Below are 27999 nucleotides of genomic sequence, written 5' to 3'. Positions count from 1 at the left end.
AATAGAAATTAAGAATCCCTTTATTACAGATAATGTTTTGTTTACAATTGTCAGCAATTTATTTAGGACAAAGATGTGCAAAGGTTTAGTATGGTCACATAGAACATCAAATCTCAGCCTAAAACTCTGCCTGTCAGCTAGTAAATCTGTGACCAGAAAAATAGAGGGTTCCTCCAAAATATAGTAATAAGCAGTATTTAGAGTGGTTAGAGATGATGACAGATGTCTTACAGTTATCCTACTAGTGCATTTGATAAGGGGAGCCACTATTTTGGGATGACAGACGGTTTCAGTAACTGCGACCGAACAACGTGTAGAACTGAGCAGGCTCTTTCCCGCTGACGCACATCTGGCCGGCCTGCAGGGTCTTCAGCGGGTTGAAGGGGATACACAGACTCTTGGCTCCCATTGAAGGTGCACCAGGCTCCAGGTCTTGATCCCTGAAGACACAGGAAAAAGTGTGTGTTAAGAGTACCCACTTCTATCTTATCTTTTATTCTTTGAATTGATATAATTATATTCTAGTGTTCAAGACCAGAGGTTTTTAAATAGGGCTTCCTGGGGTCCATGAAAAAAAAAAAAGTGTGTGTGTGTGTGTATCTTTGGTTAATGTATTAACGTGTAATGTATCAATTTTTAACACTATTACAGAATTTGATATTAAGAAATAAATAAACAGTAACTGTATAAAAAAGCTGTCAACTTTGAATGCTACCAACTTCCAATATTAGAATTAGTTTCGCCTTTAGTAGTAACAATATACAAGAAATTAAAATATTTAAATCAAAATGTATTAATAAAATAAAAAATATATATTTTATTACTTTACACAAATAAAATGCCATTTGGGCGAGGTAGAGCAAGATCTATGGTCACATATTAAACCATAGAAAGACAAAAAACTATGATTTGTTCAACTTTAGTTCAAATAGTCTAATACAAATGAAATCTTTTGCCTAATAAATAGCCTGATAAAATGTTCTATAAAACCTACCATTTCAGCCTTTAAACCATTTTTAAGAGATATAAATGGCATAAAGTAAACAGTCATGATTCAGCAACAGTAGATGATAATCAAGAAATTGCTTGGCATAAATGTGCAGTATTCATTGATTGCATTTCTCTAAAACCACGAGCCAAAGAAAGATGCCACAGCACACGTTTTTACTTTGAAATGTGCAGTGCTCACATTTATTTCATTACATCACTGCCCTCTGAATTTTAAATCACTGCATTATTGCCATTCCTGTTTTTCTGTCCCCAAATTTAAGACTTCTTACACCATTTAAGACTTTTTATGGCCTTAAATTTGATACATCTGGCCAGTTGCATAAACTAGTACTACTATGACCAACTAGCAGTTAGTTAAAGGGCAATTAATCTTACTTTTTGGTATCAAATTAGACAAATGTATGTTTTTATGTAAATGACTGACATTTATGAATGGTCTTAAAGAAAAAAAAACATGACTAATTTATGCAACTGGCCCCTTAATTTAAGAGTTTTTAAGGACCTCCTGTGTCCTATATCACATGTAATATTTTTGGGTCTTTATACATTAAAATATATAGCTGCCTTTATATTGTAGGAAAATAATTCCATTGCAGACGATCATCATATTTGGGAGATTTTGGCACTGAAATGTTTAAAGAAAAAAATACTAAACTAAATACTGGTTATCTAGGAAAAACAACCCCAAAGCATAGATTAGTCTCTTACTTGGCTGTTATCTTCTTAATCCAGTCCTCACACTCAATGCCTCCACAGAAGGGAATCTGTACAATCTGTAAGAAATGACATAAATTAGGCACCTTTCTGGTTTTAATTGAAAATAAATAGTATCCAAAGAGCTCTGGATCCACACAGTTTACTTACCCTTCCCTGGTCCAGATCTTTCTGGAATTGTTCCATCGTATCGGCCACAACCATGTGTTTGTTCAAATCATCAGAGGCCCTGTGACAAGTTGAAAATAGTAAATCATTCTGCCTCTGATGGAAATGGCAGATCTCAAATGTAGTGATACTAGGTGAAGAACTAGAGAGCAGGAGTTTGTTTGTACCGTTTAAAGAGATTGTTCTGGATCTCTTCTAGAAGGTTTGGGATTCTCTTCACGGCATCAGCCTCTGGCACGATGACTTTCTGTCCCGTGTCTCTCCTTACTGCTACGAACTGGCCCTGTTTTAAGTCCTTCGGCCCAACCTCCAACCTTATGGGCACACCCTTCATTCAGAAAACAGGACGTCAGACAAAGCACAAAATACAGTGAAGACTATGCAGTGTGTTATTTACATTTGATTGCTTTATTCAGTTAAGCTATTACTCGAATACTGTCAGATAGATTTACATGAAATACTTAAAGCATTGTTTATTTCATGTAGATGAAGAACCTACATACCTTCAGCTCCCAATGATTGAACTTCCAGCCAGGTGAGTAGTTATCCCGCAGGTCGGCCTTGACTCTGATATTGGCCTCCTGTAGTCTGGAAAGATACTTAGAGCACTGGGCCAACAGAAGCTCTTTCTCTGCTTCTGGCAGAGTGGCTGTGATTCCACAAGGAATGATGACGACCTGCAAATCAGAGTGTAAGTCTGCATACAATGCTATAATCCATTATAAACAAGAAATGATGGATCTCCAGCACACCTGTAGACATGCTACTCTGGGTGGCAGCACCAGGCCCATGTTGTCTCCATGAACCATCGTCAGGACTCCGATGGTCCGAGTGGTGATTCCCCATGAGTTCTGGTAGGCCAGCTGCTTCTCGCCTGGTCTCTTAGGGTCCTCAAAAACAATATCAAACATCCTGGAGAAGTTCTGGCCCAGGTGATGGGATGTGGCACCCTGAGAGAGCAATAAGGAATTTTAGATCTTACTGCAGTACGTTGATACTACTACAATACTTCTTTTACACACCCTGCAGGTACATTTTTACATTTTTCTGGATGTTAAGGTGTTCCGAGTGCTTTTAAAATGTTTCACATCCCTAACCCAAAATATAACCAATCGTAATAGTGATTCTTGTCTTAGCAAGCACTACTACTAAACAATAGAGTTGGGAGGAAAAAAGCCATTCTTGAGACAAACGATTTTTAAATTGTCACAATGAAAAATCTATGAGATGATGATATAATGGCTGATACAATAAGAAAAAAGTAACTTTCTGCAGCAGAGGTATGGCCGACTTCCATTGTAATCCACAGGGCTTTTCCATTTTTTTTTTTTTTTTACATAAACATGCACTAGTTGTCTTTGAATGTTGCGTTTGTGTCTTGTGTGGTTTGTAGCGTATGTGTGTTTTTAAGATGCCATTGCATGCTAAATAAGTTTGAATTTAAAAATACAAGTCTCAGACACATGCTCTAGTATGTATTGACCTTTGGCGCATTATACAAGCATTTTGAAAATTTATGTTTATATGTAAACAGTCCATTCAGTCTTAAGGGATTGTAAACAGAGGGGAATGTCTCTCTGTTATTTACTCCTTGTATTTTTTTTTATATTTGTAAAAAATACTTTATTATGCACAAATGTATCATCAATTTTTTTATTTATTATTATTTTAAACAGTACTTTTATAATTCAATTTTGTTTATAATTAAACAATTAAAGTAATTAAACAGAATTAAACATTATGGACATCAAGAGCCAAAATGCATAAAATGCTAAATGCATAAAAAAATTAAATAAACGTATTGCAGTACATTTTGTAATGGCAGCTAAATATAGTTATAATACTGAATCGGAAGGTCTATGGCAATTCTCAGCCCTACTAAACAATGACTGTAAAATAAAGGCCCTGATATGCTCACGGCAAAGTTCTTTTTAGTTCTTCACTTAGGAGTAAAATAATTTCGATATACGCTTACCTGAATTGCTCTGCCGCTTGCTGAGATGTAAGCCTCCACAGTGGTGGTGTAATCTCCTCCTGCAAACTTCTCCTTCTCTGTTTTCCTGCCCTTGACCACAGGGATGGCCATCAGCTCCTCGTACACCCGTGTATACAGGTCCAGAATCTGCAACACCTGCACACATGATGGTTAAAAGAGTGGGTCAGAAACATGCTACAACTATTTCAGGATCAGCATGTTTTTTGCTGCAAATTGCAAATATGAAGTTGTGAGTGAGGCGTGACTGATCACATTTAACCAACCTCCTCTACAGCTTCCTCTTTGGTGGCAAACGCTGTGTGTCCCTCCTGCCATAGAAACTCTCTGGTCCTCAGGAAGGGCTGCGGGTGTTTAAACTCCCAACGCTGAGAACAGCAAGAAACTGAATAAATACACAGGCCTTTAATTGAGACGTGTTTGTAAAAGTGTACGACTGATGCTGAAACTGACCACAACATTGCACCACTGGTTGAGTTTGATTGGCAGGTCTCTGTGTGACTGGACCCACTTGGCATAGGCAGGATACATCACTGCATCAATGTAAGAAGAATGCAAATGTATTGAAAAAATAATACAAAGATAAGAATCCAGTCCATTTCAGATACAGCTGCAGTTGCTCACCTGTCTCACTAGTGGGACGTACAGCGATGGGCTCCGCCAGCTCTGTCTTTCCTGATCTTGTCACCCAAGCAACCTAAAGACATTTGCAGATAAAAAGCACAAATCTTTGAAAGGCTATTTATACATATTTATTATCCACACACTGAAAAGCCCCAAATACAATCCACCATAACATGATCTTGTTCCAATCATCCATTATTATAATTTAAAAAAATATGCACTTATTTGATTAAAAACACAATTTAAAAGAAAATAATTTAAAATAACTTTTTGCAATCATAATATATTTTAAAATGTAATTTATTTCTGTAATGGCAAAGCTAAATTTCAAGCAGCCATTACTCAAGTCTTCAGTGTCACATGATCCCTCAGAAATCATTCTAATATGCTGAATTAATTCTCAAGTAAAATTTCGTATTATTTTAATTTTTAGGGTAGGGCGCCAAAACAATTTTTTTGTATGTGAATGCTGTTTAACATTAATATTATGACACGAGTGAAGCACAAAGCTTTGTTTACAAAATAAATAATAGGTTAGCAATTAAACTTTAAACTTTGTCGGCTTTGAATTCTGGTTTGCGATCTGGTCACCCAATTTTCAGCGAATTTAACAATATTCCATTAGTTATTCCATATAGAAAGCTTGAATTGTCTACTTTTAAACAAAACAATTCAAAACGAAAATAAACCGACTAGCATATACTTATGTTTTCCATATGAAGTGTGCATTTCTCTCTATAGGCGCGTTCACTGCGAAGATGACGAGTCAGCATCGTCAACTTCATCTTTGCAGCCCGACACTGACACAGAAAACACTTTATTAATAAACAATTCAAATGTCTCCTTGCTATATTTGACACATTCATAATCATTACTTTTGCCGGTTCTTTGTGACAGCTGTTATGTGCGTTATTGGCAGCGTCATCTGGTTACATGAACGCGTCATCACCGCATCAACACCGAAAACATTTTATTTTAGAGAATAATCGAATATTAGATATTCTATAATTAAATCAACTAATCGAATATTCAAAAATCGTGACTCATCCCTGCAAGGAATCTCTTGTTTCTTTTCCCATTTCCGAAGGGGATTATAAACACATTATATATATATATATATATATATATATATATATATATATATATATATATATATATATATATATATATATAAAAAAAATCACGCGTCTTTGTGTGGAAATATTAAGGGAGTAACGTTTTTTTTTAAAGATTCAACTTTATTATATTATTTAAGTTACCACTATTTACTGATATTTATTTCAATGCTTTACAGGCTTTAGTGTGTTGTTTCTTTGTTTTTCTTATTTCAAAACAACCCCCTAATCACCGCGGTGGTAAAAAACTGCCACCGTCACAGCCCTATTTTAGGGGGAAGTCGTGGCCTAATGTTTAGAGAGTCAGACTGGTGACTCGAAGGTTGTGAATTAAATTCTCAAAACCGACAGGAAATGACTGAGGTGCCGTTGAGCAAGGCAACTTACCCCCAATCACTCCCCGGGCACCACAGCAAAAATGGCGGCCCACTACTCCGGGTGTGTGTCCACAGTTTGAAGTGTGTGTGTGTGTGTGTGTGTGAATCTATGTGTTCACTACTCACTACTCCTAATGTGTGTGCACTAATATTATCATTATAAATGTCTTTACTGTGACTCAAACTATTTAATGCATCCTTGCTGAAAAAAAAGTATTAACTGACCCTAAACTTCTAATCTTACATTCTTTCCAGCTTCTCACCTCTGGAGCAAAATCTGCAATGTGCGTTTTCTCTTTCTCAAGGGCAGCTTGAGAGACAAACATGGGGAAGTAGCAGTTCTCCACACCCAGCTTCTTGATCTCCCGGTCAAAGAAATCTTTGATGGCATCCCAGATAGCGTAAGACCAGGGCCTCAACACGTAACAGCCGCTGACATCGTAGTACTCAATCATCTCTGCCTTAGTGATCACCTGAAAACAGCAAATACAAACATTTTTAAACAGCTGAATAAAAATAACTTTGAAAAGATAGTTCTTCTACGGTTTACAAAATCATGTGAGCACAGTGTACCTGTGAGTACCAATCAGCCAAGTTTTCCTCTTTCTTTGCCTCCAGTCCCAGCCTACATTTAAGAAACACAAAATAAGTGAGTGAATCTATAGATCCTGCTGGTAAATGCAAAGTATACTTAATACATAATTGAATAGCCTTTAGTGAAGTGTCCATGAACACAGCTTGTAGTCTGAAAACGTATTCAGACAAAAGAGACTGTATTTCTGGGTTTAGTCTTGGAGGAGAAAACCAGTTGTGGCAGTACTAAAACAACTGCAGAACTTTCTCAAGCCTCCATTTAAGTATTTATCCATAGGGGCTTTCGCACCGGATAGTTTTAGGAACTTAGTTCTAGGAACTAACCACCAGGATGGTTCCCCGAGAACTGATGGTTCCCATAGGAACGTTTTCCTGTTGCATTCCCGTCAGTAGGAACTCTGAAGTGACGCAAGCCGAGCTTGTTGTTGTGACCTTTATTTTGACGGCGCTGAGAACACCAGAGCAAACAATGCTCGCATTCTCTGTGTTCATTAGTTTACGATCTGTCTAACAGTCCTGTCTAATATGTTATTAGATAGAACTGTTATACATAGAAAGTAGACAATATATGAAAAGTTATTAGCCTATGCTGTGTGGTTGATGTTCAGTGTTGCTAGCTGAGCAGAAATACATAATCATGTTTGTCTTGGTCCCCTCAAAAGTCACTTTGGATTTTCTCCTCAGCGTAAATGTTTAGAGGCCCATCTATCACTGTTTTCCATGTTTGTATAGTTAGTTTGTGGAGTAAATATATAGGCTATGATCTGTGTTTACACAGCTTTTTTTTAAATGGCAGGTGCTGGTGTTTCACGTGCGTTCAGTCCGTACACTAACGTCATGGATAGTTCCTATAGTGCTGGTTTAGACCCTACTCTGAAGTTGGAGCTAAATTAGCTCCTCCAAAAGAGTTCCTAGAACTAAAATCGTTCCTAGTTCCTGTGGTGCAAACACGCCGACATCCGGGTACTTTCACCAATAGTTCTAGGAACTATGAAAAGGTTCCTCCGGTGCAAAAGCCCCTCATGTCTAAAGGAAATAAATAAAGGGCATTTGACACTATATGGATTACTTTGCGGTTTTGCCTCTCACCGTGTCTGTTTCTTTGGCCCTTGGCCTTCTCCTGCTCCACCTGCTCCAGGGTCTTGACCTTGTTGAGGTTTCTCTCCTCCCTTCTGCTGCTTACGTCCTCCTCCTCCCTGCTTCTCAGATTTGTTCTCCCGCTCCTTACGGTTCTTGTCTTCCCCCCCTGTGTTCCCTGAGCTTCCTGGGGTAGTCACAGGCTTGTACTCCTCTCCAGTGAGGGCTTTATACTGACCCTTCAGCTCAAGCAGAGTCTTCACTGCTTTATCAACTTGATCCTAAAAAATTTAATTACAATATCAGGAGAGGTCACTAAAATCAGGAGAAGTGATAAAATCACTTCAAAAATGTAATATTTATTAAACTTGTCAGCAAACAAAATTCAAACAAACCTTAGGAGCTTTCTCTGCTTTAAGCCGTCTCACTTGCTCACCCTGCTGGGCTATGTCTGCAAACAGTGCTTGAGCCTGAGGGGAGGAGCTGGACTGAGGTGGGGTGGAGCTAGACTGTACAGGGGCGGGACCAGAGGAAGGAGGCACGCCTGGTTTGTATTCCTGTCCAGTTTGCTGCTTGTACTCAGCTTTAAGACTCAGCAACTGCTTCACAGCCGCATCTACCTGATCCTGTAAACATATGAACAATTGTTGAATACTACTTAGAATCATTTAAAAATGTAATATTTTAAAAACTTTGACCAAAGCTGAGATAAGTCAAAAACCTTGGGTGCCTTGTCTGTTTTCAGTTTCCTCACAAGTTCTCCTTGTTGAGTGACTCGATCATGAATAGACTTAGGAGAGCTGTCAGAGGAGCCAGACGGCGTAAGGGTGGTGGCGGCAGGCTGAGCTGGAGTTGATGGAGAAGCACCAGCGGGGGGAACTCCAGGTTTGTAGTCCTGCCCTGTCACCTGCTTATATTCTGCCTTCAGAGCCAAAAGCTGCTTCACTGCTGCATCAACCTGTTCCTGAGGAGGGGGAAAAAATCATGGTGCTTTACCAACAAGTAAATTACAAATTAAACACAATGTTTCCTGAAATCACCATAGCAAATAAATAAATAAAAATTATATATATATAAAAATAAAAATCTATTATATTTTTACTATAAACATACATAATTAAATAAATAATTTATATGATGTAACTTTATATAAATTAAATAACAAATATTTATATATAATCATATATAATATAAAGCAATTATTTGCAATATATAAAACATTTTGTAATACTATTTTAGTGGCTAGCTAAAGATGCATATCTGCAACAAATATTGAGTACAATAAAACAAAAAATATGTTAGAAAAAAAAAGTATTGAGTACTGTTTAGGGTGGCCCCAGTGCAAAAACAAAATCCTGAAGGAAATATTAATTTCACCATAATCTAAGGCAAGATGTAATTATAGTCTCACTTTTGATGCTTTCTCAGCTTTCAGCTTTCTGACCACCTCCCCCTGTTCAGACACGTGCCCGTATATGGCAGCAGGGGAGGAGTCAGATGAAGGGGCGGGCTGTGAAGGAGATGATGTGGGAGAAGCCATGCCTGGTTTGTAGTCTTGACCAGTGAGCTGTTTGAACTCAGCTTTGGCAGCCAAGAGCTGTTTTACTGCAGCATCTACTTGCTCCTGTAAAATGAAGATGACGTGGTCAGCAGTGAAACCCCAAAATAAACCAAAAAAAAAAAAAAAAAAAAAAGATGGTACAGTTATAGGAAAGACTAAACTCCTAACATGATGTCTGACCTAAAGCCTTGTGAGCTGCTTTACCGTATACTTCTTAGAGAGGCAGCTACCTTGTTAAGATGCAGGCACATTTATCTCTGCTCTGCAAAATAACATGGATAAAATCCAATAGGAAATTTCAATAGGAATCTGTGCAATAAGGACGTGAGGGTGGAGAACATTTCACTATTTCAAGTTGCTTTTGCAAATTTGCAACATTGACTGAAGAGAAATCTGCTTAATTTGAAACTGACTTCTATGTGACAATACACTGTTAAAGTCAGCATGAAATGGAAGTTGCGATATTCTTTTCTTCCGTATTGTGACATATTTGAGTGAAACAAATGTAGGGCGGACTTGATTTTGTCAATTGTGAATTGATTAGATAAGTTGGATCAAATTTGTTTGCTATTGCTGTGATCTCATGCGAGTGACAGATTTTTCCACCCTTGCACCGGAAAACATGAACCCAGAAAAGAGATGTCGTTGCAAGATGGAGGGGGAAGTAATTTTGATTAAAGATTACGAGGGTACACGAATAAATCCTTTATAATAAATACTGTAATATTCCACAATTGTCAATTGTGATTTCAAGGTGACTTTAACAATGGACTTTTTGGCCTGTAAAATTTCGCACCAGACCGCCCCTTAAGATAGCACCCTAAATGAAGCAGAGCCTTATAAGCAACTGAATGACCAACAGACCTTGGGTGCTTTTTCAGCCTTCAGTTTTCTGACCACCTCGCCCTGCTCAGCAACACGAGTGAACGGACAACCGGTGGAGGCAGGGCTTGGACTTCCTGCTGCAGGGGTGGGGGCAGAGCTCTTCGGTGCTGGGGTGGAAGTAGGTGGGGCCATACCAGGTTTGTACTCCTGTCCGGTCAGTTGTTTAAACTCAGACTTCAAGGCCAAAAGCTGCTTTAATGCGGCGTCCACTTGCTCTTTAGGGGCCTTGTCTGTCTTGAGCTGTCTGACCAGGTCTCCCTGAGCCACAATGCTGGAGAATAGAGAGGAAGCGTCTCCTGCTGCTGCTGGAGTAGGGCTGGAGACAGGAGCCAGCTTGGCTTTGCTCAGAGGAGCAGACTCAGCCTTCACCTGGAGGAAGAACAATATGAAAAGAGTGATCATTTTGTTCAATGTTTGATTTGTTAGGAGAACAAATGGATCCAATTCTGTGCTCACAGGTTTAGCGGCTGTCTGGCTCTTGCTCTTGTCCTTGGAGCCAGCAGTGGGCATCTCTTTTGTGTGTCCATCTGGGATATAGAGCAGGACACAGGGACTCTCCTTGCAGCTGTGGGGGCTAAATGAATAGATCAAATAAAGTACAGAATTAAAACGAAGTATAAAACCAGAAAAAATATATTTAAATGTTTATAGTTACAAAAGATTCATAATACTGTGTTAAACAGATTAGAGGTGCAACCTGATTGGCTCATACGGCTGATCACAGATATAGAAACCCCGTCTCTGCAGCTGTATGATGTCACCTTTCTTCAAGTCCTTCAGGCAAGGGTCTCCTATCATCTTCTCCTCTATCTGAAAAATAAATAAATACTAATACACATCAGATTTTAACCAGTTTATACACTACTGTTCAAAAGTTAGGGGTCTTTTTAAAGAATTTAATACTTTCATTCTGCAAGGACACATTAAATTGGTCAAAAGTCACAGTAAAGACATTTATAATGCTTCAAAAAATTGTATTTCAAATAAATGCTGTCCTTTTGAACTCTCTATTCAAATAATAAATGAAAGTAGCCTAGAACAGAACTGGAAGCGAGAGAATGTGATTTTTATTTATTTATTTGCTGTTCACACCCCCAAAAAACTGCTCAACTGTGGCACAAATGTAACCACAGAAACAGAGACAACACCCCACAACAGACTTGAGTACCACACCTTGCTGTTCTTGTTGATGTAATCCTTGAAATCATCATCCTTGCCCAAGACTGGTTTGGTAATGAGGTGCTGGTAGTTGACGCACACAACAGGCAGGAGGGGAGCACGGCTGGATTCAGTGAGCCAGGTGATCTTAGTGGTCTTTTTATAATCAGTGTTCTCCAGGTTCAGACGACCGTCTAGAGACGAGATCGCTCCACTGCTGTCCCTGCATGCACCAAGACAGAAGACATCAGCAGTAAATCTACATGTATAGGGCTGAGAAAGAATAATATAGGCCTGTGTACCATTGCTTACATACTAGTAGTTCCACATGACCGTGTAATACTAAACCATATTAATGAGCCTTTAAAATATAAATTAAGCTCAAGCGCATGCATAAAACTTGCCGAGGCTCACCGGCAAAAGTAGTGATTATGAAGGTCAACAAAAAAACAGAATGGAGACTTGACTGAATATTTTGGTTTCACTTTATTTTGATGGTCCCTTTAACATATTCTGTTGACTATAAGTAAAGTTGCACCTACGTGTCTACTAACTCTCATTAGAGTGTTAGTTAAGTATTAATAGACTGGTAGGGTTAGGGTTAGATTAAGTTGACATGTAGTTGCAAAATTACTTATAGTCAGTAGAGTGTCTGTTGGAGGAACATCACAATAAAGTGTTTGCAGATATTAAGCAGACAGTCTACTTATACTCCAGTGAAAGTTAGTTGACATATAGTTGCAAAGTTACTTATAGTCAACAGCACGTTCAAAAGGGACCATCAAAATAAAGTGTTACCAATATTTTAATAATCTATTAATAAACAAGAGTTTTCAGGTTCAGTGTCAGCTGCAAAGATGAAGTTGACTCGTCATCTCAGGATAGTGGCAATTGAGAGACAAGCACGTTAAGTTAAACATGTCGCGGTACTAATTTAGCTTCCACATGAACACTTGGATATGCACCTAATAATAGCACACATTTATCTGTTACCATTAACCTTAGAGCAAGCAGCCGTGTGGCTAACATTAGGCTACTACTAACATGTTTCAAATGATAAGCCATGTATGAGGTCGATGAATGATAGGTGAACGTTTGGATTTCCTGACCGAAATAATTACCACATGGACCAGTCGTGTTAATGATCAGTCCGTTGTGCACTGTGTGACTTTGCCACTTTATTTTTTTTATTTTTCCTGCGACTAGCTGATTAATTAACATTTGGTCAACTAAGTCTCTTCTCGTCAACTATTAGGGGGCAGCCCTTGAAATATTTTATTTAGCAATGACACATAAAATGATCCGTTAAATGAACGGTTTTAGACACAGATGAGGATAAGAAACGTTTCTTGACGACCAAATCAGCATATTAGAATGATTTCTGAAGGATAATGCAAATGAAGGATGATGCTGAAAATTTAGCCTTTTTACCAGAAGAATAAATTACATCTTAAAATGTATTAAAATAGAAAACAATCATGTTAAATTGTAACAAGAGTTGGCGCCAGAGCACACAAAGTAAGGGGTCTTTTTTTTAAGTTTTACCTGTGGATTTTGGTGATGATGATGTTTCCCCAGTTGATGAAGGTCACGGTCTCACCCTCAGTGAAAGTTTCTGCGTCAGCACCCTCGATAAAGACCTTTGGCCCGTACCACACCTGCTTCATTCCCACATCTGCATTCTGCAAATCCCCACGAAATAGGATGTGACTCAAATGACAAGGCCCAATTTATATACCCGTCTCTCTTTATATATTACCTACCTACATATGAATTAATGAGAATATTTTCTATGGTACTGACAAGTTCTTTAGGGGTGCGTGCATGCAGATTCTATTACCTTGGGATGCTTGGCAATCTCTTTCATTTCCTCCTTAGCTTCAGAAATGAAGACTGGCACAACCTGTGAGCTTAGTAGGGCAGTGTATCTTGGGGCTATTGGGTCAATGACCTATACAGGGAGGGCGAGAGAGAGAGAGAGAGGGGGGAACAAATGATTCTTTAGATATGTCAATCAAGCTTCTTTGCTCTCACATTGCTCTGAATGGTGGTCAGACCGAATAATGAAACAGGATGAGCAAGGACAGGTAGAGAAGAGTGATATGAAGAGCAGGGCAAGCCAAACATTGTACCAAACAGACTGTAATAGCCACACAGGTGCATAATTACTGCCCAAAACTGCTTGGAGCCTTTATTTAAGTAGGTTTATAACATCAACAGTAACTATCAATGTTCTCTGACTGGGAAATGAGGGAGTTCACAACAAGAGTTGAAATCAAGAGTAAAAAGTTTAAAATGAGTCACTGGGGAGCACTAAAGCTAAATAAGTTTGAACACCATGAATTTCTCAAAATTAATGTATTTTCACATTCTATAGAATCTGCCAGAAGCTGTATGAGGGCTGGAAATGAGCGATAAACACAGATAGAAGCTGCAGCATATGAGAGGAAGTCAGAAGGAAAAAAAAGAGAAGAAATCTGTGCCTTCAATGAATCCGAGGTGAAAGATTACAGACCAGGGTTGTCCAAAATACCAATTATTTCAGTAGGCGATACAATACCACCAAAATTGTACAGTTCTTAACGATCAACATTGATAACAGCAACAACTAACATACAAGTAAATAGTGGTTGACCGATATATCGACAAGGCAGATATATTGGCCAATATTTGGCTTTTTCCCCCCCATGTAATTATTCTAGTCAGACTAAAAAGAAAGAAAGGAGACGCGATCTGATTTCTCATAGTCATGTTGACTTCATAAAAGACAGCAGGTATATCAGATTGTGAGGTCAAACTTTTGTTATATGTTAAAAGAGCAGCCAGGAAACTGCAAAATATGTGTCTTCCATGGAAGAAAGAAAATCATAAGGTTTGGGACGTCTAAATGATGAGAGATTTTTCAGGTTTGAGTGAAGAATCAATCTGCCAGATGAATAATCCAGACTTTTGCGAAAGCCATAGATCAGGAAATAGAAAGTTAGATGGAAAGGAGGAGCAGACAACACAGGGGCAGGGGAAACACGAGGAAGAGGAACAAGAGGAAGGAGGAAGAGGAAGAGGAGTAGGAGTACCTTTTTACAGCTAACTGGCAGCTTGTAAACAGAAGAGTGAGATGCAGTTTAATGTAGAACTGGGGATACAGAGCTCAGAGACAGACAGAACGGGAAGTGTTTCAATGTGATATGATATCACAAGCACTCGATTACCGCTCCTGTGCAAACCTAAATCAGGGAACTCTAACCAGAAGTTGACCCCCTAGAGGCAATGGCTAAAATTTCTCTGAACAAATTAAAGGGGTCCTATTATGCCCTTTCACAAAGTCTTGATTTTGTTTTTGGGGTGTACTATAATATGCTTTCATGCTTGATTGTTCAAAAAACACATTTTTCACATATTTTACATTATTACTGCTCCTGTCTCCCCAGTCTGTCCCGAACACCTCTCCTTACGAAATATGAAATGTGCTGTGATTGGTTAGCTGGCCCAGTGTGTTGTGATTGGCAGTGCTTTCATTCTCAAATTTCATTCAGTGCTTCGGTAAATTTCCCGCCTCTCCCTAACCGCGAGTTATGCTTTAGTGTAAATATAAAGGATGGCGTCAATCTCAAACCCGATTCAGACCCTGACAATGTCAACAAACATGAGAATCATCAAGAACGGATTTCATGCACAGACTTAGCAAGCACGGATTTCACAGGACGTTTCAGAGTGGTATGTTTTTCTTGATACAATGTTATCCACCATTTAATCATGACATTTGTCAGAAAACTATGGTTATACAAACAGTAATAGATCACAAAAAAAGTTCAATTTTCCTAAGGGGCGGTGAACAGCCTTACAAAAGCTATAGTAAACAACACTATATCAACACTAATGTTGGCTACCAGGAGAGCATATAGCAACAACATAAACCTTATAATTAGAACTGTTAATAGAAAACGCAACTACAAATAATAAGTCATACTTATAAGTTGTGATTCATTAACAACAGATTGTCCCGACAAAGTGGAAACTGCTCCATTTTAGGAGAAGCTTTTATGTGTAGCCTGCATTGTGGTTCTGGAAGCTATTCTCCATAAAATGTGCAGAGCACAGGGAAGCATCAGGATTATAATGTTCAGGAACTGCATTTAAAATAAATTTTAACCATTCTAAGTTTGTCAGCCTTTGGAAGTTCAAACAAATGAGATGTGGAAAAAACAGCGTCTCTATAACATTGCAGGAGATCACCCAGGCCTCGTCTGCTTTTCTAAGTATTCCGTGGGTGGGGGGTATTTAAATGAGGAGCATTATGACTTCATAAAGCCCGGAAAAATCATGTTGTAGTCCAAACGAGCCATTCTTTGTAGTTCTTGAAAAGTGGATTCTATGAAATAAAATATCTCCCTTTGGAGTGGACTTTGAGCTTTGTAACCTTTCAGATCTTTTTATGCTCAACCAGCAACATTACACACTAACTAAAGTTGAAAAAGTGAAAAAGCATAATAGGACCCCTTTAAGAGGTTTTAAAGTTCCTTGCTACTAAAACACCCATGCTTGAGGTTGAGGTTTGTTCTCATGTGCCACACATGTTAATCATGCATGTTTTCATGTGTTCAACTTCTGTGCATCATTTTAGTATGTGCTTTGATCAATGTTTATATGTGAAAATAAACCATTCAATTCATATGGATTACTTTTACAATGCCTTTATGAACTTTTTGAAGGGTCAAAGGTTTTGTTAGAATAGACTTTCAGAAACAGGTTTCATTAAAAAAAAAATTACTTAATTTGTGTTTTGAAAATGAACGAAAGTACTGGGGTTGGGTTTGGAATGATATGAGGGCTAGTAATTGATGACAGAACTTAAATTTTTGAGTGAATTAGCCCTTTAAAATAAATAATTCACCTAAGAATAAAAACTAAAGTAAATTACAACAATTTGCATTTTTGGGTCAAGTATTCAATAAAATAAAATAAAAAATGGGTGAAAAAAATGAATGGTGCCAAATCAAGAAAAGAAGTGAAGACTAAAGCTTACAGCTAATGAGCAGAGTGTTAAAGAGCTCAGGTCATGCTTGATGCAGGAAATGAGGTGTAGATAGCAGGTCAGATGCAGAATTACAAACGTGTGTAGCTTTTGAAAGATGGTGGCAATAAAGACTTGAAATAAAAACATTAAATCACAATTAAAAGCAACACAGAACAAGTAACTCCTGTTTTAATTATTACTAATTAATATTAAGAAATTACTCCATTTTTTTATTTTATTTTAATAAACAAGTAAATGCAAGTGCATTTAAGTTAGTCACAGAGAATGAGAAAGTGGGAGGGAGGGTGACGTGCAAACGTAAAAAGCAGAGTGAAGCACAAAAGGTGAACGGAATATCTGGTGCGTACCGAGGGACTGGAGAGATTAGAGGCTAAAGTTTTGAAAATTAGTTTCAAATTTAAGTTTTACTTGACAAACTATGGCTGAAAGAATGTAGAGATGTAAGCCAGCTGCTCAAGGTATTTAACTAGTGAATGAATGGGATGACAAGGACCAGCTGGAGATTAGGTGCAGCCATGATGGACCCTGGACGTGATTTTAATATTTACCTTCTTGTTGAACGCCCAGATCTTGTCCCATTCCATATTGACTACAGATCTTGAGCCTCCCTTTAACACAGTGGAATGGGCAGAAAAGAAAAAAGGATGTGAATCAAATTGGTTAAGGAATTAAATCTGAATTGTAAAGACTGCAGATGTGGGGAAACACTATAACTATAAAGTTAAGTTTTAATAGCTATACTAGCTACATTTATGGACCAATGATGTCTTTCATAAAATTGCTGTCTGTGCTATTTTATAAAGTGTGCAATTAAGAGTGATTTTACCAGTGCCACAGCAAAGAACAGCCATTGCTTTGATAAAATCATGGTAACAACTCTGTGGCTTTTGTATTCTTGGCCAAAAGTCATTCTAATTGCAAGAAATACACATACCTGAGCAGCAATGAATTGTTTGAGTCCCTCCACAGTCATTCCTCTACGGAGCACACCTCTGACTGTGGGGAAACGAGGGTCATCCCTACAGAAAGGAAAGATGGGGAGAGCAAGAAAAACATTTTACCATACAATCCAAAAGAGTTTTTTCTATAAAGTAAAGACAGTGAGGACTCTCATGATACTCACCAGCCATCCACATAGCCCTGGTCGACAAACCAGGTGAGCTTCCTCTTGGAGAGCAAAGTGTTGTTAAGATTGAGTCTGGCGTACTCCCAGATGTGCGGTTTACGCAGACCAATAGCATTTATTACCCAGTAGAACTGGTCGTCTCTGTCATGGTACTCAGTGGTACGCAAGGCATGAGTCACCCCCTCAACACTGTCCACAATGGGGCACGCAAAATCATACGTGGGGTACACTCTGGATGGAAGGAGAAAAAAAGAAAATATAAGAGGAACATCAATGAGGAAGCGTCATTTAGCCATATTTGGTAACACACTGCATGTAGTGTAAAATTCGTTAATGTTCTTCAACAAAAAAGAAGAAAATATTATACAATGATGAGCAAAATAAATCATGCGTATGAACTGACACTCTTTATTTGTGCTTATAGACCATTTCAACAGCTATTCGTCGGTCTAAGGAAGTGACGCCTTTGTTCCTTGGATGTTTCCGGTTAGTTGTTGAGCGCATTCAAAACAATGGCGGGATGCGCTTGATGTACAGTGGTATTGCGATCATTTATTTAATCCTGCTATTTAAAATATCAAAATTAAAATTAGGTCCTTGTTGCTCGGTAGTTGGGTCCTCCCTCTGACCCGAAACTAACCTTCTTTTGGAAATTAAAGTGTTTAGATTTTAGAGTTTGTTATTGTTTATGTCCTTGAAATGGTCTATAGGAGGGAGAGCAATAATTTTGATGAAAATTAAAAACATTACTTAAATGACTACGATCATGATTAGTAATCACAATTACAATTTTGAGTAAAATAATTGTAAATATCAGTTTAACCGTTATAAACGATGGCTACAATATGACTAAGTCTTCATTGACTAAAACTAGACTTAAATTCTAAGACTTTTACACCCAGTTTCACAGATAAGGCTTAAGCCTAGTCCCAGACTTAAACGCATGTTTGAGCTGTTTTAACTGAAAGCAACTTGCACTGATACATCTTAAATTATGTAAGTGCCATTGTTTTGTCTCAAGATGCACACCAGTAATGTTTTTTTTTTCTAAGGCACGTTTATAAAAGCTACTTAAATGCCCTAATTGAACTAAGGCCTAATCCTGGCTTTATCTAAGCCCTGTCGGTGAAACCGGGCATTAGTCAAATAAAACTTGACTAAATTTATGATTGATTGACTAAATATATATAAAAAAAATCAAATAAAAAAAAAACACTACACTAAAAACGACATTTGACAAGACCAAGACTGATTAAAAATAGCTAGTATGCAAGTAACACTAGCATGATGTCCACTCACTTGTAAGTGTAGCCGGTGCGAGGATGAGGAGCGTTCTTGCAGCGGTAGAGTGTGGGGTCACGCATGCAGCCATTGTTGGAATTCATGTCAATCTTCGCTCTCATGCAGCAGGTCTGGCCAAACTCTGTGCCTTTCTTCATCTCCTCCCACATCTGCATGTTCTTCTCCACAGCTGAGGAGAAACGGACACAACATGTTCATTATAATACCTCAAATTACATTTCCTGTGACATATAATAAGACCAGAACTGGTGATGCTCACAGTTGCTGCGGTTTTGAGACTCGACCCTTTGCTCCCTTTCTTGTTTCATGACATCTGGAGGAGTGTCATCTATGTAGGCCTTGCCCTCCTGTAGAAGTTTCTCCCCCATACGCAGAATAGTGGGAAAGTGATCGCTTGTGTAGGTGAACTGGTCTGGTTTGATCTGTAGCATGGCCACGTCCTCCAAGATGACCTGTAGAAAAAGTGTTAGCTTAGCCAGGGGTGTCGAAAAATAATTCTTTGGAAGTTATTAATAATAATTTGTTACATTTATAGTGTAAAAGTTGCATGTATAGACATGTATTGAGCCTTGGTGCCCATGCCAAAGATCCAGGTTCAGTTCAAATACAGTGTTAATTAGTGAGGGGGGAGGATATGGGCAATAATAGTGTATGAAACGAGGCAAAATACCTTCTCAAAGTCCTCTTTCTCCTTCTCAGGGTTTGTGTCATCAAAACGCATGATGAGCTTGCCCTTGAAATTGACCTGGTAGTGCTGGTTGAGTAGAGCTGCCTTGGCATGACCGATGTGAAGGTATCTGAGGAGATGGAAAGATCATTTAGAGAGACACTAATCTACAATTCCTTTTTAAGATTTTTTTGTTGAAATAAATTCATTCTTTTCAAAAATGACACTTATAATGTTGTTTCTATCTATTCATCAGCAGATGTCCACTGAAATGTGAAGCAGCACAACTGTTTTCAACATTGATGATAACAAGAAATGTTTCCTGAGCTCCATAGCATATTAAAATGATTTCTGAAGACTGGAGTAATGGCTGCTGAAAATTCTGTTTTGCAATGACAGGAATAAATAACATTTTAAAATGTATAAAAATAGAAAAGTTATTTTAAATTGAAAAAGTTTATTTTTTATCAAATGGGTTAGTTGCATATGATATGACCACCATATAGGCTTTTCTATCTAGCGAGTGTGTGCATGGACACTTCCAGGTTTGCCTGATGCCAGTGCATAGTGCCGGAGATTAGAAAGACAATAACGATAGAATCGATGGACACTTTTCTGTCCATGAAGAGAAAACTGACTTGGACTCATAGTGCATACACATACACAATGTCTTATTCCAAAACCAATTATGCCTACTGTAAATATACAAATATGTAAATATAACTACATTAAAAAATAAAATATAGCAAAACAATGTGTGTAAAAACAAGGCAAGACATTACACAGCCCAGTTAGCTATGCATCCACACCCATAAAGAAATATTTTAGTTCTCGATAATATTCGTATTACTTGCACTTGTTAAGTAACATTCTAAATGAAACATGTATAAAATATCTTAAAAGGTTATACCTATACACTTGAAACCTGTAGCCTACCTGGATCAGAAAAATATGTTTTGTGCTTCCCTGAGAACAGACTACTCAAGTGAAAGCTTAAAACTACAGGAATAACCATTAGATTTGTTTTAAAATATCACGTAAACATTCACACATTTGCCCTGTGAGACAAAGGCTACAACTGATCTCCATAAATATTATTTTCTCAGTTCTGCACATATTTTTCACATACTTACATCAACTTGCCTCATCAACATAGCCCCCACTTATTTTACATTTGCACCCTGTTCTCTTTGCATCAACAGATAAAAACAAGGGCTGTAAAAAGATAATCTTAAATAGTTGTGATTAATTTATTGTTTAACTGTAGTTAATGCAAACAGTATAGCTTAGTAACAATAAGAGTTGTGTGTATATTTTACTCAGTAAAACATTGTATGTGCTGCTTAAAGACACCAGATGCTCTTTAATCTTTTCACTTACACAACAATAAATACAGTAATAGAAATGCACAGGGAAAATACAAACAATGAACTTCATATGCAAATCTATAACAATCAAATAACATATTAAATAATACAGATTAATTACTGCACAGAGGTACACAATACTATTAATTATGTTTTCTTTTGTCTCTGATAGACCACCAATTTCTCTTTAATTTAAAAAACATTTGGTGTATCCAGGCAAGTTTCAATTATAAGTTTCTCCTTACAGTAAATGCAAACGTCGCTAAGACCGGAAGAATATGAATGGAAATAAACATGCAACACTCGCATCCCGAAGCTCACAGGTGACACCTTGTGCATCTAGCCTATAAATTAAGCCTTGGTGAGCAAAAGAGACTTCTTAAAAAAAAAAAAAAAAATCTTCTGAGCGTTAGTATATTGTGAAAGACCTTCACTGTATACATTAACACTACTTACCCACTAGCCTCAGGGGGAAACCGCACAATTACTTTGCCCATCTCAGCACCAGGGAGCTCCACAAACTTTCCCACATCCTGCTTTTTTTCCTTGTCCACAGGCTAAAAAAAATCATGCAAAAGAACAACATTATTAACACTTAAAGGCATGTTCCATGTGCAAAGTTAATTTTAGCTGAAAACATAAATGTGACTTGTTTCAAACTTTTTATTTTGTTTAAAAGAAGTAGTCTGCAGTAGTCTGTCAGAAAGCCAAAAACATATCCCTGGGTTGGTAACAAACTCACAGTGGCTTTGTTGGTGGCAATCTTGCTGGCCCATTTACTGCCCACAGAGCTGAACGGCACCTGAGAGCTCAGGAACGAAAACCAGCGGCACAGATGTGGATAGGAGCTTGGCTTGACCTGGGACTCGCCATTTCCTTTTGAGAATTATCACAAATGTTAAGTTGTCTTGATTTTGGACATATATATTATGGCAAGCCGTTCAGGAAATATAGATATAGAATGAAAGTCTGAATATATATATATATATATATATATATATATATAGAATGAATGTCTGAATATATATGAAATGAAAGTCTGAATATATATAGAATGAAAGTCTGAATGTATAGAATGAAAGTCTGAATATATATATAGAATGAAAGTCTGAATATATATAGAATGAAAGTCTGAATATATGGAATGAAAATCTGATGTTATCAGCGCCATCTTGTGTTATTCATCTACTATTTTTTATACACATTTTGAACAATGAGCGAATCCGCACGAAATTTAGTAGCAGCAATTTTAAGTAACGATCATCTAATTAACACCCTGGCGAATGTGTGTACGGGCCAAAATACTGGCAACCGTACTCAACATCGTTCTACTGATGAAGAAATTAATTAGCTATTTCATCGCGGAAGAGCGAATGCGGTGAATTCATAAGATTCATAAATTCCTTCGAGAATGATGCATAATGTTCTTTCAGCAACATTTTGTTGAACATGACTGCCCATAAGTGCTAAGAATGTTGCAAGAATGGAAATATGATCCTCGAGATGACGTGATGTAGACTCCAAATTGTTTATGTTGTTTGGAGTATGACCAACTGTTGCAAAAAAGTCAACAGTTCACCAAAGTATTGGAAAATTTCAGGGAATGACATTTTTAAATGAATCACAATTGATAAGGCAAAAAAAAAAGCTACACATTATTCAGTGAGAATTGTCAAATGTACACTTTTCTTTTCACATATTCACACTTTCACATACATTTAGACTTTCATTCTATATATATTCAGACTTTCATTCTATATATTCAGACTTTCATTCTATATATATTCAGACTTTCATTCTATATATATTCAGACTTTCATTCTATATATTCAGAATTTAATTTTATATATTCAGACATTCATTCTATATATATTCAGAATTTAATTTTATATATTCAGACATTCATTCTATATATATTGAGACTTTCATTCTATATATTCAGAGATTCATTCTATATATATTCAGACTTTCATTCTATATCTTTCATTCTATATCTTTCATTCTATATATATATTCAAGCCTTTCATTCCATATATATTCAGACATTCGTTTTATATATTCAGACTTTCATTCTATATATTCAGACTTCATATTATAAATATAATTATTTCCTGAACGGCTTGCCAAAATATATATATACATATATATATATACACACACACATAACACACACACACATTTATATTTATATTTATATATATATATATATATATATATATATATATATATATATATATATATATATATATATATATATATATATATATGTGAAGAGTTCAGATGCAAAAGCCTCTAAGTGCCATCTGAAATTTTCTTCTAGAATGATCATTTTTATAAAGCTCATATTTAAGTTCAATAATTTCACTTAAATGGCAATGCAAATTACCTTTAATTGTCATTTAAGTGAAATTACTTAACTTAAATATACAAGCTTTATAAAAATGATCATTCTAGAAGAAAATTTCAGATGGCACTTAGAGGCTTTTGCATCTGAACTCTTCATATATATGTATCAGAGTTTCCGCTAGAAAAAAATGGTGCCGGTCAAAGTGACCGGCAGAGGTTTCGTTTTCCGGACATTTTGATAATATGCCGGTCAAATATCGCCTCTTAATTAGTCAAGTTGAGGAAAACTGGAGGCAGGCTAACTTAAAAAATTACATAATCAGGCCATATAGAATGCAACATGTTTATTAGCCTAACTTTCAAATAGATGGAAAAAAAACATGAACGTCCGATTGGCGTCAATCAACGCCAATTGTTTTTACTATGGTTTCACATTCATAGTTTAACAAACCATTGCCAATCCCCCTTCCCCACATAAACTATCTGAAGCCTATTGTTTTTACTCAAGCGAACTTCCCAGTGTCTCTCCACAACTTGCAATGCGCATAAGCCGCGTAACCTTGTTCTCCGCAAGGCGACTTCGCTGCTTCGTCTTGATCCGATTCTGCAGCGAGAATTGCTATGCATGCACAAACAAATGCCTTTCAACTTATGTGCAAAATTCAGAATAAAATGAATGTGCAGCAATTTGTACAAATAGAGAGTCTAGGTCTACTATACGTGTTGTAGCCATTAAATAAGCTCATTTAGTTTAATATTTGTTCAAATATTATAATATTATTTTTTTAATTTATGTGGATTATGAAAAGTGAACCGCACGTGTAAGATAGTATGCGCAATATCGAGAGAAATGGAGTGGGTCAGACATGATCTTGACCACTTAATTAAGTTTTTTGTTTTGTAGAAAGCCTTTTTTGAAGTGAATTTCGTTTTGTATAAATTGTATCTTAATTTTAATAAAAAAAATGTATCAACCAATTGCCTAAATTTAATAAAATAATAATAATTTTTAATATAGCAGACGATAGGCCTACATGACGGTGCCCGCGCGGTCACTTGCATTGCTCGTGAACGGGAGCGCATCTCATCCTAATTTAACGAAACTCAGCGCGTAGGCCTCACAGACATGAAATATATCTTAAGAAAGCTTGAAATGTCTTTTTAACAATTTAAAACGAAAAGAAATAGGCTACTCTCTGATTATGTAATCCATGATGTGCATTCCTCTCTATAGGCGCGTTCACTACGGAGATGGCGATCGTCAACTTCATCTTTACAGCTGTTGTTGCTGTTAATAAACTAAAAATAATAGGCCTATAATTTTAGTCGCTGTCCTCAGTGTCCAGAAAAGCGCTGAAATGGAGATGAAGGGGAACCCGTTTTTATTTATTTTTTATTTTTTGGCTTATCCAGTTTTCTGGAGGCCCACCTACAATCAAAATCCTGGCGCCGCTAGTGCTTCGCAGCGGTCTGATATCAAGAAATAACAGACCGCATTCCACAATGGAATTCAACCAAGCCATGTAATAATGTTTAATAACTTTCAAACGGTAGAGCCTGTTCCTTTATAATATAGCCAAAGGTCGGTGTATTTTTGCTTTATACATTTTAGGCTTATTCTCAAATTCAGATTGTGTTAGGGGGGCGGGATTATTAGGCAATTTTAATCGGACAATTTGACCGGAGATATTTAATTTTGTCGGACATTTCATTTTTTTCCCGGCCAATGTCCGGCAATTACCGGACAACGGAAACCCTGATATGCATGTATATATGTATATTTCTCATAGCCAGATGACTGACCTTTAAGAGCAGCCCAGATGCAGAGGTCAGCCAGTGTCACACTGTGACCCACCAGGAATGTTCTCAGTGCCAGAGCTTTATCCAGATCTGCCAGAGCAGAAGACGGATCTGACTGACCACAGAGACGACGGGCGCTGAACTCCAGCCAGTGATCAACCTGCAAAAGACAGAACATAATCAACAACATTGCTAACCGATGAAATGATTGTAATATGCAATAGAGAGCCAGTGGAATGTAGTATATGATTCCCAAATCTAACCTCAGTTTGCTCCATCATGTTAGAACCATACAGTCCCAATGCCGGAGCCACTCGGGCAAGATAACGGGTGATGGAGTTCACGTCACTGAACTGCACCTCACTGAAGGAGACGCACCGAATGAGAGAAATGGGAAATTAGACAGAATAATGTGTATAAATAAAAATACAAGAAAAATTGTGTACGTGGTGTGTCCTCCTAATGTGTCCATAAAACACTTGTACTTGTAGTCTCATACAGGCCATATACTCACTCAGAGACACGGAGCATGGTGTCTTTGCCCTCCTTCACAGAGAGATTGACGCTGCCCTTCACGTGTTCGGCAGTCAACAGCGCCCCTACATGCAGAGAGGTGAATTACAGAGAAATCTAATACCTGCTGTGTGCAAACACAAATCTAAGTTGCAATTATTTCCAAATCCTGTGATATAATTCTGCACAGAAATGCACACACACACACAAAATGCAATTAAAAATAACATCCTTGTTTATACTGCATTGTTGCCCTTTCTAATGCATTTGAAAAAATTTAATTGATGCAAACAAATTCTCTGAACAGTCACAACTCACAATAATATTAATTTGCAAATTGTATTTAATTGTGAAGGGTTGAGAGAGCAGAAAATAAAACGCCCAACCTCAAATGTAACAGAAACAGATTTGCTTTCATTATAAGGTTATATTATGAGATGACCTCAAAAGAAACTGACCAAACTGGTCCATCTAGATTGTGTGCAAATCATTTTTGTGGTTACACAAGTGACTGCACGCGACTGCAAGCAAAAAACAAACAAAAAACCTTGGAGGTCTTTCTGCAGGAATGCCATGACAAAAAAAAAAAAAAAAAATCTCTTTTGATGAATTTTACATCTATTTAATTATGAGCTTAATTATACGTTTTTAAAATGATTGTTTTCACCTGAGAGGCTCAGGAACGAAAACCAGCGGCACAGATGCGGATAGGAGCTTGGCTTGACCACAATCAACTTCTTCAAGGCTTTGTATTAAATATTTATTTGAATTTGGCATGATTAAATACAAAATATTTATACTCTATCTTTAGTACTGATTGTAACAATATGAACATGAAGGAAATAATATCACATAATACAGTAAATGGAAAAAAAATTAAAACAGGGTTACATTAGTTAAATACAAAATGGATTCAATTACTATCAATAAGCACTGTTTACAGCATTTCTTCATATACATATCTTGATATTTTAAAATTAAGCTTTGAACTTGAACCTGAAACTGCTGGCGCTGCAGCTGGATACTATTGCCTCAATTCAGGACTTGCATATCTGCATTAATTTATGCAAGCATTTTATGCATGGTATTTCCTGCTTTATGCATGTTCGTTCTCGGAATTTAATTTAAGATGAAAATCAGGTTTGCTAATTAAGGTTTGTCAACAAATGTCTGAGACACCCATTTACTGTACTGCATAAAACCAGTCACACCAATTTTGGTTTATCGCATTTCCCACTGGTTTTGCAAAGATTCAACATTTCTAATTTGAATCCATCACATGAGACCATTAAAAAGATTTCACCTTACTACACATATACAATCAAAGATTTATAACAGAAGGAGTTAGATCATCCTGCTGCTCAAAGACAGGTGTGGAGTAAACAGATTCAGACAGCTCTTTCAAATGACTTGCATCAGCCAGTGACACAGCTTCCCCAAGCACTGGATGGCGCACTTCAATTCATTTACCAAATAATAAATACCATTCTGCAGTTAAAACAACATTTCTATATCTTAACTATATGGTGGAAAGGCTCTAAAACCAAGAAAACCTTGGTTTTGCCCTGTAATCACTGCAAAACCCACAAAACTCCCTCTTACCCTCATAATGAAAACAAAACATGCACAAATTAGCCACACTTCTGAATCACTTTTAGGGAAGCAGACCCAAACTATTACAGTAAAAGATCTAGCTTTGAATCTATTAAAATGTAAAGCGGTGAAAGGCAAGTAAAGCCTAATGAACATTGGGAATGGCAGACTGTTAATTTTAGATTATGCCACGACGGCACGAGGATGTTCTGCGTGTCAGTCCATTGAACCGGTGCGCGAGCTCAGCGGCTAAATGCAATGTAGCTTGTAATATATTGAACACATCGCATGTGTACTTACCTAGAGGTGGGTTGCTACTGTTGATAGTCAAGTTTAGTGCCATGTCGTTCCTCTTGGTCTTCTCGTAATGGCCCTGTCACACTTCCAGCATCAAACTACTTCACGACTGCTCAGCGCCGCCTGCTGTAAGAGCGCAGCAGTGGAATGGCACGGGTAACACTAGACCCAGAAACAATGGTTCCGCTCATTTTCGTTTGCTCTGTGGGTTTGAGGAAAATGTACAATAGTAAAATATGCGTTTCTAGGTTAACGTTCTTCATCTTTCTATGGAAACCGTGAACGATGACTGACGCTGTCAGTTCCTCACATATTTTTGTAATACAGGTTTGGAAAAACATTTTAGCCTACGTTGTTTTTCTTTGTTTCGTTATTGCCTTTTATTTTACGATTTTATTTCTGAAGTAAATTTTAATCCATAAAACAAATAGCACCAGGACACCAGCCTCTTTGCAATTGGTTAAATTAATCTTGAATTTAATTTTCTAATATTCACAATTGTAAGATAATTATAGGCCTACAGTTTTACAAATGTATGTAAATCACTATGCTTCCTAAAGGAGGCGCTATAAGCCTTGAAAATGCATCTGCCTATTTAGCTAAGTGTCTATAAACTGAAAGTTGGCCTAGTCATTTATATTTTATTGGGAAGATGCTTTGGAATGAAGTGCATGCT

At 37.2% G+C, this 27999-nt stretch overlaps 1 protein-coding gene across 1 annotated transcript; it reads right to left on the bottom strand.

Annotated features, from left to right (window-relative positions):
• Positions 1 to 2: 2 nt before the first annotated feature.
• Positions 3 to 27483, bottom strand: eprs1 (glutamyl-prolyl-tRNA synthetase 1). Its single transcript, XM_084096566.1, has 34 exons — positions 27327 to 27483; positions 25435 to 25519; positions 25184 to 25283; positions 24924 to 25080; positions 21517 to 21650; positions 21231 to 21331; positions 19411 to 19537; positions 19000 to 19192; positions 18738 to 18909; positions 17436 to 17669; positions 17247 to 17331; positions 16861 to 16920; positions 13118 to 13228; positions 12823 to 12959; positions 11293 to 11500; positions 10817 to 10929; positions 10576 to 10693; positions 10099 to 10488; positions 9085 to 9297; positions 8395 to 8637; positions 8069 to 8299; positions 7686 to 7954; positions 6576 to 6627; positions 6266 to 6475; positions 4511 to 4583; positions 4340 to 4419; positions 4153 to 4254; positions 3869 to 4024; positions 2646 to 2843; positions 2397 to 2570; positions 2061 to 2221; positions 1876 to 1954; positions 1720 to 1784; positions 3 to 440 (listed from the first exon to the last, which is right to left on the bottom strand). The coding sequence occupies exons 1-34, from the start codon at positions 27367 to 27369 to the stop codon at positions 290 to 292; spliced, it is 5025 nt and encodes a 1674-aa protein (XP_083952692.1). The 5' UTR covers positions 27370 to 27483; the 3' UTR covers positions 3 to 289.
• Between the last annotated feature and the right edge of the window lie 516 nt (positions 27484 to 27999).

The sequence above is a fragment of the Abramis brama genome (genome assembly GCF_963993115.1).
Source record: "Abramis brama genome assembly, chromosome: 21".
NCBI lineage: Eukaryota > Metazoa > Chordata > Actinopteri > Cypriniformes > Leuciscidae > Abramis > Abramis brama.
Note: the sequence above shows the minus strand (reverse complement) of the source record. Positions and strands in the feature narration are given on the sequence as shown.